The following is a 15,723-nucleotide window of genomic DNA, read 5'->3' as shown; positions in this document are numbered from 1 at the left end:
AAATATTTTTTTCCATTAGAAGGATGTAATTGCACATATCAGACCATAATTTTTTATTCCAAACAATATTATTTCATATAGTCGGTTCGCTAAACTCGACACAACTGGCTAGTGATTTTAGTAGGCAATTTTTTTGTTTTTTGCGAATTTTGCCAAAATTGGCAAAATTACTAATTATTTAGAACTTATTAACTATTTAGTAATTTTTTTTTTGCCAAATTGGCAAAATTATTGACTAAAATCACTAGCCAGTTGTGTCGAGTTTAGCGAACCGACTATAATAACAATTTTCATTTCATAACAAATGGAACAGTCCATTTATCATTAAAGGGGAGGCCGTATACTCGTATAAACCTTTTTAAAGCTGTTTATAAAAATAAATTATACCTTTTAAAATACACTCAAATTGTATTTTTGAACATCTTATTTATTTTATATAATAATTAAATTCACTATCAAATGTCATTGATATTTTATTAATACTTAATTTAAAATTTAGTTTGACATTCACGAAGTGTCAAACTCAAATGTAAATAACCTATGCTTTTCTTAACAAATCGAGGTAAAAAAACTAGCCTACTTATTAGCAACGATTTCAGCTGACGTTTAGTGTGTCGGCAGAAAATAAATGGATTTTGACGTCACATTTTAGACTTTGAGGTCGATTATCTCGAAGACGGTCAAATATATCGAAATGCCGTTTTCAGATTTGGATTCAGAAGAAAAAACTACATGAGAATCCATCGATAAATCTGATCTGAGTATTGCAGGAGCGGCAACGCAATAACACAGACTTTGCGAATTTATAAACGAAAAGTTTTTGTTGAAATATGTTTCAAATTTCATCAAAATTATAACAAAACTAAAAAAGGTCAAAATCGGTTCTAAATAAATTTTTCACACCGTGTATTGTATCTTTTAACAGAATTTCGTTCTTATTAAAAAAATTAATTTGTAAAATCAACTAAAAACTGAAATTTATAGACAATTTCGTAGCAAACTTTTGTTAAAACTTATTGACGATCCAATACGCGGCGCTTATAACTAGAAGAAATCATGTTCATTGAATTTGGTCCAATTAGTCGCTCATTCGGCTCGTAGAGCCGGAAAGGGGAAATTTTTCTAAATTGCCCCATCAAAAGAAAATGTAAACAAAGCAAAATAAAGAAAACTGTTTATATTACCTGAAATTATAATTTGATCGACAGACACTAATCTTGCAATACTGTATATCAGTTAACTTTTGTCCATAACTTATAAACTTTTTCTGCTGATTGTTCGAATCAATTGTTTGCTTCTTGACATACATTTTTTCAAGTGTTATTTGTCTCATATAAATAAAAGTAAGTTCTGAAACAACAGGAGATACGATTAAAGAGGGCGGTTATTACATCAGCATATTTTCCAGCTAATCAAACAAGTATGAGAATTCAAACAAATGCCAAACGAGTGAACAAAAACAAGAATATGCCTATACATAGATTAATGCCCGGTTGCACCAACAGATCTTAAGCTTAAGTCGAGAATATCATAAGAATTAATATAATATAATTATAATATATTACAATTAGAATACCATAATAGAATAATATATATAATTGATAATAAGGTAAGAATCTAAAATTATGGTGCAACGTAAGTGATACTCAAGGAGGCCCTATTTATAAGTAGAGCTTAGCTAAGCTAGAGCTTAAGATCTGTTGGTGCAACCAGGCATAAGTAAAATATAAAACCTATATTGTATACTGGCACAATGGAAAAAATACATTTCCCCTATACTACGCTAACTAGATATTGTGTGTTATAACATACCGTGTTATAACCGAGTTTACCGGTAACTGCTACCGACAAAAAGTTATCTCGCAACTGCTATTGACGGGTCACTGTGACCCCATTTTAAAATTCTGAAATAAAGAAATAACATAATACCTTTATAGTAGTCATAATCACTTTTTTTATTTAACACTAAACAAATTTAATGGAAAATAAATTGTTATTTACAACTTAGGCATATTTATTTTCAAAGCACATTGTAAAAATATAGGTAATTTGCACTCTAAACAGTATTGGTCCAAGAGCTGTGAGACATTTTTGAGTAGGTATTTTAGGCAACCTGAAAATTTTTCAGGTGACTCTTCCATGATAGCCTAATACAAAAATGCCGGTCTGGCTGGAGGGTAGCGGTTATTTTCCCCAAAAATCCCCCCAAAGTTAAACAAAAGGGTAAAAATTGTTATTACAAAAAATATCATTGACGTGACTTTAAAGAAAATTTAAATATTTAAATATAAAGAAAATAAACAGGCCATGCGATTTGATGGCGATTTTAACTCTGCAAGATACTTGCATGGGCGCCCCAGGATTATTTTCAGGGGATGCATCTGAACTTCAGAAGATTTCATCTGAATCTATTAACGAGTATAAAATATACAACTACATATACATGCATAGCTATGTACATTTGTACATTCCTTCCGGACAGGGAGGTGCAATTGTTATTTTGACAGGGTATTTTTTAATTTAAAAAATAAATATTCTAAAAAAGACAGGTTCTTTTGGTGAAATTTTCCAACTGCCAGGTGGTCAAACCAATTACGCGTGCATATAAATGAAAAGCGCTATAGGTAAGCAGCAGTATGAGAAAGATCGTATACCGATAGCTGTTTGCGTCCTCTGTTGTAGCTGAACGAGTCCGTTCGCTCGAGAAAATCACATGACCTGACCTGGCGATATCCGTTGTTGTGCCTCGAAACGTTAGAGTAATTATTATATATGTTATAGTTTTTTAAGTAATTTTTCTTAATTAAAGGAAAATAATACGTACTATACAATAGATTTTGCAAATATTATAGAAAAAGACAAATTTATTATTATAAATATATAGGTAGAAAAGTATAAAACTATAAACTAAATTAATTCTGTGTCCGAATCTTGTGCTTCTTCTTCAAACTCCTCATCTAAGCTTAAATGTTCATTCTCTTCTTCTTCGTCAGACTCCCCTCGAGACTCAGATTCCTCTTCTACATAATCCGTAAATAGTTGTAATATGTATTTAGAATTAATGAAAAATTAATAAGTGATTAATTAGTTGAGTTGCTACGTATTATCCGTCTTTTTATACGGAGTCGAAGCCTGGACAATCACGGGCGAATCTGAAGAAAGACGTTGTTGAGATGTGGAGTTATCGAATAATGTTAAATATATCATGGACACACGTAACAAACACGGAAACATTAAGAAAGATGAAAAAGGCAAAAGAAATACTTAACACTATGAAGGAAGGAAACATGAGCTACTTTGGTCATTTACTAAGAAATAAAAACGTGATGTGATTGGTTATATAAGGAAAAGTATTAAGCATTGGTTATATAAGAAAAATACGTAGCAACTCAATCAATTAATCACTAATTAATTTTTCATTAATTCTAAATACATATTACAACTATTTACAGATCAGGTAGAAGAATCTGAGTCTCGAGGGGAGTCTGACGAAGAAGAAGTGAATGTATATTTATTTTAGCTCATTTTTCTTTCCTTCATAGTGTTGAGTATTTTTTTTTGCCTTTTTCATCTGTCTTAATGTTTCCCTGTTTGTTAAGTGTTGTGTCCATGATATTTTTTACATTTTTCGATAACACCACATCTCAACAATGCAAGTCTTTCTTCAGATGCGCCCGTGATTGTCCCGGCTTCGACTCCGTGTCAAAATAACAATTGCACCTCCCTGTCCGGAAGGAATGTACATATTAATGCATGTATAGTTGTATATTTTATACTCGCTAATAGTATGTACAGATTCAGATGAAATCTTCTGAAGTTCAGATGCACCCCCTGAAAATAATCCTGGGGCGCCCATGAAAGTATCTTGCAGGGTTAAAATCGCCCTCAAATCGCCTGGTCTGTTTATTTTCTTTATATTTGAATATTTAAATTTACTTTCAAGTCATATCAATGATATTTTTTGTAATAACAATTTTTACCCTTTTTTTAAATTTGGGGGGATTTTTGGAGAAAATAACCGCTAACCTCCAGCCAGACCGGCATTTTTCTATTAGGCTATCATAGAAGAGCTACCTGAAAAATTTTCAGGTTGCCTAAAATACCTACTCAAAAATGTCTCACAGCTCTTATACTATATGTATTTGTTTTCCGGGATTACTTGCGCATCTCTTCCTTCTATATATATATATATATATTTTTTGGATTGGCAGTGGTGCAGGTGCTGATGTGTCGTCTAAAGATCGCGGCAGATTATCATGCACGCATCGTTTCCAGCACGTAGCGTTTAGTTTCCGAAAAATATCGATTTTAATGGTTTTAAATATGAACAATTCACACTGTCCGGAAAGTGTCGTATCAGACACCTCTTTGTAAAATCAGGTTTTCGGAGACTACGCTACATGCCGGAAACGATGCGTGCATGATAATCTGCCGCAACCTAAAGCTACGGCTCCACGGGCTGGAAATTGACGCTAGCAGTAGCCGCAAAACGAACTTAAGGTTCCGCAGAACGGAATAGGAATAGCCGAACTGTACCGACTACAGGACTTGTGCGTAGTCGGTTCAGTTCCGCTATTCCTATTCCGTTCCGTGGAACCTTTAGTTCGTTTTGCGGCTACTGTTAGCGTCAATTTCCAGCCCGTGGAGCCGTAGCCTTAAGGTTTTGTACAAGTGCAGGCGGTTACGCCGCGATTTACCAGTTTAAACGCTGGTAAACTCGCGGTTGCTTATGACAAGGATCTACAGACCCAGCGAGTCTCGTAAATTGCACGGCTTCGAGCCACGCTTCACGCAACCGTATTTGCGTACTTGTGTTTCGAGTTGCGTGGTCGTGCGGAGTTATAATTTACCAAATTTAAATATAATCGTTTCTACTGATTCATATAATATACTATTAAAGTTTTTAATATTGCTAATATTATTAAAGTTTTTAACATTGTATTTTAATATAATTTTTTTATTAATAATAATATTACCTAAGTATTGCACCTAGTTCAAAAAAAGTACAAGATAAATACCGTATTTTCATATGAAAATGCAAAGCAAATAAGCAAAATATACAATTTTCAGAGTAAATGCTTGTTTTTTTGATAAAATAATACAAATTGTATATAGGTAGGTAGAGTAACTAAGCGTTGAGTAGTTATCGCAAAAGTAGCTACGCCATCTGTAAAAAAGGCTACATACAAAAACATTCATCTCGCTAAACTCAACCGTTATCGAGATAAACGCAATCTGAGAGACAACATAATTTTTTGCATAAGTAATATCATTGTAGTTACACCCGAAAAATAACTTAAAATCATAAAAATTTACAAAAATGTATCGCAAATTTCTTCAAATGGAATTTGCGATGCAATGACATAAATGAGAACTGGCACAATTATTATGGTTTCATGTTTATTTTTCGGGTCTAGCTACAATGATATTATGCAAAAATTATGTTGTATCGCAGATTTAAAATGCGTGTATCTCGAAAACAGTAGTTGAGTTTATTAGTGAGATGAATGTAGTATACTTTTTTAAGTAAAAATATTGAGAGAACAAAAGTTTTTATTCAAAAAGTATATAGAGTAGGGGATTAAAGTTGAACATATTAAATGAGCGCTGAAGGACGTATATGTGGCGCCCTCTGGGTAATACATCAGTTTTGGTGGCGATGAGTGAGCCTAATTTATAAACCACAATACACAAAAAAATGAAAAATAGATCTGAAAATGTAAAAAGAATTCTGATTATTAAATTTTACGGCTTATTTATAAAATAAAGTAGTCTAATTTTAAATATTTAAGAATTTTTATATAACCCATTTTATGTATTTGTATAGAAAAAATTTAATAATTTGGTTGTAGAAGCTGATATAACCCTTCGCCTTAAATTAACTACATTCACGCTTTTAGAAAGCGCTATACTTGACTTGTATGTGTAATAAAAGTGTTTAATAAATATTTTTGAAGATATTCTTCTTTAGCGGCGGATCGATTGAGGGTAAAATTGTACATGAACCACGCGCCTGCGCACACTGACAGTATGTAGTTCTGACAGTATGTAGTTCATTGCTAATCTTTCAAGATAGGTATGTATGTATCTGTAACCGTGCAAATAAGTCATTAAAAGAATATATTAGTGGTTTTAGAAAATGTATTATTTATTATAATTCTTGTGTTTTTGGATTTGTGTTTCCCTGTAGTAAAATAATAATAAAATATGTAGGCATAACATTTTTACAGTTTGTCGCCGTGTTGTGTAATTATATCCGAAACTTACGTGTCAATTCAAGTGGCTCGATGGCGTAGTTGGCAGAGCGGTGGGACAGAGAACGGAAGCACACGGAAGGTCGCGGGTTCTAATCCTGGACGATTCATACTTTTTTTATTTTTCGTTATTTTAATAAAATTTTTTTGAAAGTGGTAGATAAGAAAGTTAGTTTAATTTTTAAATAAAATACAAATAACCTGTTAAGTATATTTACTTCGTTTAAATTACCTATATAATAGAAGAATATCTTCTTACGTGCGTACAAAGTACACACACATTCTTTTTTACAATGTAATTGGTTGTTTATCTTCAAAAATAATTTCTTGTAATAGCAAAAAATATTTTAGAAGAAAGTTTATTGTGCATCAATTCACTTTTTATAAATTAAGCTAATACTGAAATACTGCTATTTTTATTATAAATACCGGTATCGAATACCGGACAAAAATCGTCCGGGATCCCGGTATTTGGGATCCCGGAATCCCGGTATTGTAAGCCCTAGTTATTATCAACTTTTATGCTAAGGTAAGTTAGCTTAAATCCACCTATTTTAAGCTTAGAAATCTACGGTTAAGTTATTGCCCATTCTTTACCAAACACCCTGTATAAAATATGATATCACTTGGATGTTTTCTTTTTACATGTGCCGTCAAGTTAGTAGATTTCGAAAAGTTTATGTTACACTACAACATTTCATTTTCTACTTACAACAAAAAGAACACTTTAAAAATAAAACAAGAGTTTAAATTATAAACACAAAACTAAATAAATAATTTCTCACAACGGTCAAAAACCACACTTAAAAGTTTTAAAAATTCACACCACATAATATCAAATTTTTAAACACCTGACGTGTTTCAAGTACGATTGCGCGAAGCCGTGCAATTTACGAGACGCGCTGGGTCTGTAGATCCAAGTTTGCATGTGTACGATGATGAGCGAGCGGTGGCATTTGTTTCTATGTTAACGTGAACCGCGGCGGTTGGTTTTTTCCCAACCAAATATTAGTATTACTCTTATAGAGTAACTAGATCCATTTTCCGTTGGAACTTTACCAAGCTGTAGACGGGGTTGTGAATTGCAACTTTTTAGAATTCCCTCTTGTCTTCACTGCAGCATCCATCTGGCTTGCAATTTTTAGAAGCCATGGAGGTTGCCATCAGGAAAATGGTCCAATAAGTTTTTCAATTAAAAATCTTTTAAAAGTATTTTATTTTACAAATATTTTTATTGGGTTGAAAAACTTAGACTTTCATTTAGCAGATGCCGCTACGCACCTACTACCTTCACGTCAATTGCAATGGGAGACTAATAAATGTCGAAAATTTTTACCTGGAGTAGAGAAAGCAGCCTATGCATTCTCTGAAGAGCCTCTAACAAGAGGTGAAATCGTCGATAAGAGTGCTGGATGCTCTCTCTAACCTAAGTAAAAATTAAAACAATTTTGGCTTCGCATTGCAACTGAATAAAAATGGTATAAATTTTTATTTTATATTATTATTACTCCTATAGAGTAACTAGGTCCATTTTCCGTTGGAACTTTACCAAGCTGTAGACGGAGTTGTGAATTGCAACTTTTTAGAATTCCCTCTTGTCTTCACTGCAGCATCCATCTGGCTTGCAATTTTTAGAAGCCATGGAGGTTGCCATCAGGAAAATGGTCCAATAAGTTTTTCAATTAAAAATCTTTTAAAAGTATTTGATTTTACAAATATTAGGTTGGAAAACTTAAAACTTAAGACTTTCATTTAGCAGATGCCGCTACGCACCTACTACCTTCACGTCAGTTGCAATGGGGGACTAATAAATGTCGAAAAATTTTACGTGGAGTAGAGAAAGCAGCCTATGCATTCTCTGAAGAGCCTCTAACAAGAGGTGAAACCGTCGATAAGAGTGCTGGATGCGCTCTCTAACCTAAGTAAAAATTAAGACAGTTTTGGCTTCGCATTGCAAGTGAATAAAAATGGTATACATTTTTATTTTATATTAGTATTACTCCTACAGAGTAACTAGGTCCATTTTCCGTTGGAACTTTACCAAGCTGTAGACGGGGTTGTGAATTGCAACTTTTTAGAATTCCCTCTTGTCTTCACTGCAACATCCATCTGGCTTGCAATTTTTAGAAGCCATGGAGGTTGCCACCAGGAAAATGGTCCAATAATTTTTTCAATTAAAAATCTTTTAAAAGTATTTTATTTTACAAATATTTTTATTGGGTTGAAAAACTTAGACTTTCATTTAGCAGATGCCGCTACGCACCTACTACCTTCACGTCAATTGCAATGGGAGACTAATAAATGTCGAAAATTTTTACCTGGAGTAGAGAAAGCAGCCTATGCATTCTCTGAAGAGCCTCTAACAAGAGGTGAAATCGTCGATAAGAGTGCTGGATGCTCTCTCTAACCTAAGTAAAAATTAAAACAATTTTGGCTTCGCATTGCAACTGAATAAAAATGGTATAAATTTTTATTTTATATTATTATTACTCCTATAGAGTAACTAGGTCCATTTTCCGTTGGAACTTTACCAAGCTGTAGACGGAGTTGTGAATTGCAACTTTTTAGAATTCCCTCTTGTCTTCACTGCAGCATCCATCTGGCTTGCAATTTTTAGAAGCCATGGAGGTTGCCATCAGGAAAATGGTCCAATAAGTTTTTTCAATTAAAAATCTTTTAAAAGTATTTGATTTTACAAATATTAGGTTGGAAAACTTAAAACTTAAGACTTTCATTTAGCAGATGCCGCTACGCACCTACTACCTTCACGTCAGTTGCAATGGGGGACTAATAAATGTCGAAAAATTTTACGTGGAGTAGAGAAAGCAGCCTATGCATTCTCTGAAGAGCCTCTAACAAGAGGTGAAACCGTCGATAAGAGTGCTGGATGCGCTCTCTAACCTAAGTAAAAATTAAGACAGTTTTGGCTTCGCATTGCAAGTGAATAAAAATGGTATACATTTTTATTTTATATTAGTATTACTCCTACAGAGTAACTAGGTCCATTTTCCGTTGGAACTTTACCAAGCTGTAGACGGGGTTGTGAATTGCAACTTTTTAGAATTCCCTCTTGTCTTCACTGCAACATCCATCTGGCTTGCAATTTTTAGAAGCCATGGAGGTTGCCACCAGGAAAATGGTCCAATAATTTTTTCAATTAAAAATCTTTTAAAAGTATTTTATTTTACAAATATTTTTATTGGGTTGAAAAACTTAGACTTTCATTTAGCAGATGCCGCTACGCACCTACTACCTTCACGTCAATTGCAATGGGAGACTAATAAATGTCGAAAATTTTTACCTGGAGTAGAGAAAGCAGCCTATGCATTCTCTGAAGAGCCTCTAACAAGAGGTGAAATCGTCGATAAGAGTGCTGGATGCTCTCTCTAACCTAAGTAAAAATTAAAACAATTTTGGCTTCGCATTGCAACTGAATAAAAATGGTATAAATTTTTATTTTATATTATTATTACTCCTATAGAGTAACTAGGTCCATTTTCCGTTGGAACTTTACCAAGCTGTAGACGGAGTTGTGAATTGCAACTTTTTAGAATTCCCTCTTGTCTTCACTGCAGCATCCATCTGGCTTGCAATTTTTAGAAGCCATGGAGGTTGCCATCAGGAAAATGGTCCAATAAGTTTTTTCAATTAAAAATCTTTTAAAAGTATTTGATTTTACAAATATTAGGTTGGAAAACTTAAAACTTAAGACTTTCATTTAGCAGATGCCGCTACGCACCTACTACCTTCACGTCAGTTGCAATGGGGGACTAATAAATGTCGAAAAATTTTACGTGGAGTAGAGAAAGCAGCCTATGCATTCTCTGAAGAGCCTCTAACAAGAGGTGAAACCGTCGATAAGAGTGCTGGATGCGCTCTCTAACCTAAGTAAAAATTAAGACAGTTTTGGCTTCGCATTGCAAGTGAATAAAAATGGTATACATTTTTATTTTATATTAGTATTACTCCTACAGAGTAACTAGGTCCATTTTCCGTTGGAACTTTACCAAGCTGTAGACGGGGTTGTGAATTGCAACTTTTTAGACTTCCCTCTTGTCTTCACTGCAGCATCCATCTGACTTGCAATTTTTAGAAGCCATGGAGGTTGTCACCAGGAAAATGGTCCATTAAGTTTTTCAATTAAAAATATTTTAAAAGTATTTTATTTTACAAATATTTTTATTAGGTTGAAAAACTTAGACTTTTATATTTTTATCTTTAGTAGGTACCTGAGAGTTAGTCAAGAAATATGCAGAAAATTTTACAGTGTCTTATGTGTTTACACTTTCTGTTGTACTTATAATACATATATTTATTTGTCTTCTTATGTATTTTCTTTAATTCTCATATTTTTTTGCAGAAAATGGCAAGACTTTGAAAGATCCGCACGTAGTGATCCTCAGTTTTCCTAAATACTGCCGTTTCAGAGCGATGATGAAACGCCTAGAGGGCGTAGAGGATATTTACCTAAAATACAAAATAGTTAACGCCTTGGGAGGCTTCTATGTAGTCCATCCTAACACCAGGGTGCTTTTCTGTAGGGACACATTCGATTATCCAGAACTAGAAGGCCACGAGTTGCTATGTAATCACCTGGCACCAAAGTTAAAGGGCCGACCTAGAGGACGGCGGAAAAAGAGAAGTGTTTCACCTGGATCTGAGAGCAATGAGTCTGAATCTTCACTTACCACTAGTACAAAGGTAAAAATTGAATACCATAATATTAAAGTAGACAAATTATATAGTTTTTTTTTGTATTTTTAATATTTGAATAGCAATTTTATGTAAAGGAAGAACTAAGAAATATAATACATAATATTATCTATCACATTGATTATAATTTCGTGCTGCTTCTTGCAGCTCTTTATTCAACTATTTTTATTAACTCATATGATTCGGATTCAAGTTTATCATAGTTCCTAATACCTCGCTCCTTCCATTGTTCACTGGAATACTGATATTTTCATCAACGCCACAAAAACTTACCATCGAAAGAAACTTTTATGGCTGCGTAATATGACAATGATGTGGTTCCACAGCGCAGAAGAATTATTTCACGCAGCAGCCGATTTCAAGAAATTTGGAAAAGTTTCATAGAAATTGAAAACATGATGAGGGCCAATATCTGAATACGGTCACGGTGCCTAAAGAAGAAGAAGAAGTTTAAACAAGTAGATAGTAGAACATCTTTGTCTTATGTAAATGAATTATTTACACTGTTGGAATTGATCAAATTATATCGTTCACTGTTGAAAGATACGGTTGCCAATGCTTTCTGTTTGGTACTATTAGATCTAGTTTGTTATGCTAAACAAACATTATATCATCTATTCATATTCAACTAAATTAGTGTTTTCTGTTTTGACACGCCTCTTGTATTGGCCCATATTTGGAATCTTATTCCATTATTTATCATCTTTGATAATGATAATAGTTAACCTTTTAATTTCGTCCACTATATTGGTCTTGGACCAATATGGACTGCTGCAACTGGTCTTACAGGGAAAAGTAGAGGGAAAGCGACAACGGCGATCCAGCAACCTTGCAAGGAGGGGGCAACCTCGTCACTGGCGTACGCAGGATTCTTTTTCGGGATGGTCTGATATTTTTTTCTTCTTCATGTGTTTTGAATCTTCTCGTCCCAAGAAACTCTTAAAATTCTTCTATAGCACCACATCTCGAGAGCCTCAAGGCGATTTAGATCAACTTTATTCACAATCCAAGACTCGACACCATACAGTAAGACCGAGAAACGTAGGTCTTTAATGACAATTTTAAGTCTTTGTTACATGACACTTTGGACATCCTTCTAAAAGTGGCTCTTATTCGGGCTCTTTGTTTTAGAATTACAATTTTAGAAAATAAGCTAGTTTTTGTCCTTCAAAGTTTATTAAAAGTAACGAAAATCAATAATTTTCCTACGGCGTGATGCTGTACGCAGCCTACAGCGTCTATTGGAGACCACCGGCTTACTTTGTTGCAGTCGACAATACAAACCTTTCTAGAAAACAAATTACCATAACATAGCAGCGGCAATTACTATTTTTATCTGGACTCTGGCATTTAATTGAATAGATGGTAATAGACAGATTTATTGTGGGAGTTTTTCATTTGTTATAAAAGACTTGTAATAATTTTCGATTCCAAGGAATTCTGCCATATTTAGGTATGTTTCAGTTATTCAGTTATCAACAGGACACAAAACTCATTATTTTTTTCAACCGTATTCTCTTAAAAAAAAGTGTCAGTAGACACCAGGCGAGGTCTCAAGGAGGGGGCAATTGACTCCATTGACCCCCCCTTGGATCCGCACCTGGAAAGCGAGGACCAGGAAGCCGAAGGATTTCGTGGCTGAAAAATCTACGTACGTGGTTCAACATAACCACTACAAATCTTTTCAGAGCAGCAGTGTGCAAAGTACAGATTGCCATGATGGTCGCCAACATCCGAAACGGATAGGCACTACAAGAAGAAAATATTGGTCTTCGCGTTAATATTACATATTATTTGTTGATATACTTAACAGGGAATAACTAAATTATACTTTGTCGTGGCAAAAAATAAAAAAGAGGTGTTGGGAAAAAATTTGGAGATATTCCAAATGTTCAAAAGATCATTTTATTAGAGACCAGGGCTGATCTGTTTTGAGGTGGATGTGAGAGGTGGCATTCGGATTTTTGCAGATAAAGTTAGGTGACAACTTCAATAATTATAATTGACTTATGCTCCTTCTCAAATACATATGCCCAGAACATTAATAAAAAAATTTAAATATTTAAAAATTTCGAAAAATATCGATTTTTTTCTAGTTTCATTGCTTACGAGTACAACTTCAAAACGATTCATTTTGGAACAATGTCGTAGAGAAAGAAAATAAAGATAATTTAATTTTGTATAATATACGGCTGGTTTAAAATGTCTTAAATTATTACCCTTTCTTCAAAATAGCAATTAATAGCAAATAATTAAGGGCAAAAAAGACTGTTATTATTCAATGTTTTTCAACAACTTTGGTTGCACTTAGAACCTTTATAATTCGCCTAGAAAATTCTTGCAACATACTTAAACCGTCCACCAAATTTCATTAAAATCGACCTAATAGATTTTGCATAATAATTTTGCAATCTAAACTTTTTTTTAAAAGTTCAAATTTTTTAAAAACTTTCTGAAGAAAAAGTAGACCATTTAAAAGTTTGCTAATTTTTTTTTTAATATAAAGAGGTTCTCTACCTATCTAGTACACTTTACAGAATTAAAATCGGATTATTTAAGCGGTCTCAACACTGTTTTAAATTTATAAACAAAGTTTTGGCTTATAAACAAATACAATGAGGACGTTTGAGTTGGAATAAATTCATTTTCTTGAGAATGGGCGACTCTGGAGATAAATCCCGAAACAGATCGATTTTTATTTTTAAATTATAATTTTTTGGCATAAATATCATACTAGTGACGTCATCCATCTAGGTGTGATGACGTAATCTAAATATTGGAATTAATTTAATTCAAACATTTTTTTTAATTCAAACCCTGTATAAATAATTATGTTAATGTTTATATTCATCACCATAATCATACATCTCCAAGAGGAGCAAAGGGCACCTTGAGGTGTTTCAAGTAGCATGAGGAATGATGGTGAGGTTGCTAGTCCCACGCATCATCTGTTGAGTTCCGTCCAATTTTGTTTACTAGTTTTCTCCATTCTCTTCTGTTTTTTGCTATCTTTTTTGCATCGTTCCATGTTAAATTATTTTCTTTGAGTTCTTTCTCTATTGTTCTTTTCCACGTATAAGATGGTCTATCCATTCTTCTTTTGCCTTGAGCATTGTAATGTAGAGCTTGTCTAGCAATATTTGTTGCTGGTTTTTTTATTGTATGTTCTATCCTTTCTTCATTTGTTATTCTCCACAATTCGTCATTAGTAATTTTGTTTGGCCAAAAAATGTTTATATTAGTGAATACAAATTTAAAAAAATCATCGATTACGTAATCACGCCCAGATGGATGACGTCACTAGTATGATATATATACCAAAAAATTAGAATTTAAAAATAAAAATCGACCTGTTTCGGGATTTATCTCACGAGACACCTATTCTCGAGAAAATGAATTTATGCCAACTCAAACGTCCTCACTGTATTTGTTTATATAAGCCAAAAAATTGTTTATACCTTTAAAAAGTGATGAGCCGCTTAAATAATCCGTTTTTAATTCCGTAAAGTGTATTAGATAGGTAGAGAACCTCTTTATATGTAAAAAAATTAGCAAACTTCTAAATGGTCTACTTTTTCTTCAGAAAGTTTTTAAAAAATTTGAACTTTTTTAAAAAAATTTAGATTGCAAAATTATTCTGCAAAATCTATCAGGTCGATTTTAATGAAATTTGGTGAACGGTTTAAGTATGTTGTAAGAATTTTGTAAGCGAATTACGAAAGTTCCAAGTGCAACCAAAGTGGTTGAAAAACATTGAATAAAAACAGGCTTATTTTGCCCCCTTATTGTGTATTTATTGCTATTTTGCAGAAAGGGTAATAATTTAAGACATTTTTAATCAGTGGTTTATCATAGAAAATTCAATTATCTTTATTTTATTTGCCTACGACTTTGTTCCGAAATGAATTGTTTTAAAGTTATAAGTAAAGAAAGTAGAAAAAATGGATATTTTTCGAAATTTTTTACATATTTTAATTTTTTTATTAATATTCCGGGCATATTTGAGAAAGGGCATAAGTCAAATATTAATATTGAAGCTGTCACCTAACTTTATCTGCAAAAATCCGAATGCCACCTCGCAAATCCAAAAATACACGTTTTTCACAGATCCGGCCTGGTCTATTATCGAACATTGTCAAAAGTATGCCAAAAGTTAAAAAAAACATCTCTGTGTACTTCTTTGAAAAAAAAATATTTTGGAGAAAGCGACACAGTTTTTATTGATTTATTCGAGACATTTATTCTGGAGATACAGGGTTTTTGAAATAAACGAGTCATTTAACCTGTAACTCTAGTTCTAGTTATACAGTAAATACAAAGTAAAGTACCCTAGAAATATTTCAACTAAACTAATTTTATACACTGCCACACTAAATGTCTTTTGTCTTTCTATAGGAGAATTTTAACGAACTTCGCTCTTCATACATGTCATGTGTGCATTGCACATTTAATTTATGTTTTGATGGCATCATATTCTACAATACACACAGTAACAAAAGTATATCAGATATTTTGATGCAAAAACACGCAAATACCAATTTATTTATTTAGCGTATGGCTATATCACAGTTTTTGTATAAAAATATAGATCACAATATATTATAAAAAAATAATAATTAATTTTTATAAACGAAAATTTAGTTGATAAATATATTGAATCGATTCATTGGTACCCCATTAAAAAATCGGACCAGTTGCCACTGTACGATCTGATGGGCATTCCTCCACCAAATGCTTAACCGTTTGTCTTTCAGCA

The 15,723-nt window shown here is 33.1% G+C and overlaps 1 protein-coding gene across 1 annotated transcript in view; it reads left to right on the top strand.

The window, feature by feature from the left end:
- The window catches only part of LOC114324733 (uncharacterized), a 350,807-nt gene that overhangs the window by 312,973 nt on the left and 22,111 nt on the right, over positions 1 to 15,723 (top strand). Inside the window, exon 4 of the mRNA XM_028272566.2 lies at positions 10,615 to 10,955. Within this exon, the coding sequence (XP_028128367.2) occupies positions 10,615 to 10,955 (341 nt within the window). The remainder of the gene's footprint in view (positions 1 to 10,614; positions 10,956 to 15,723) is intronic.

Source organism: Diabrotica virgifera, chromosome 1 (assembly GCF_917563875.1).
Source record: "Diabrotica virgifera virgifera chromosome 1, PGI_DIABVI_V3a".
Taxonomy (NCBI): domain Eukaryota; kingdom Metazoa; phylum Arthropoda; class Insecta; order Coleoptera; family Chrysomelidae; genus Diabrotica; species Diabrotica virgifera.
This window is presented reverse-complemented; position numbering and strand designations above follow the sequence as displayed.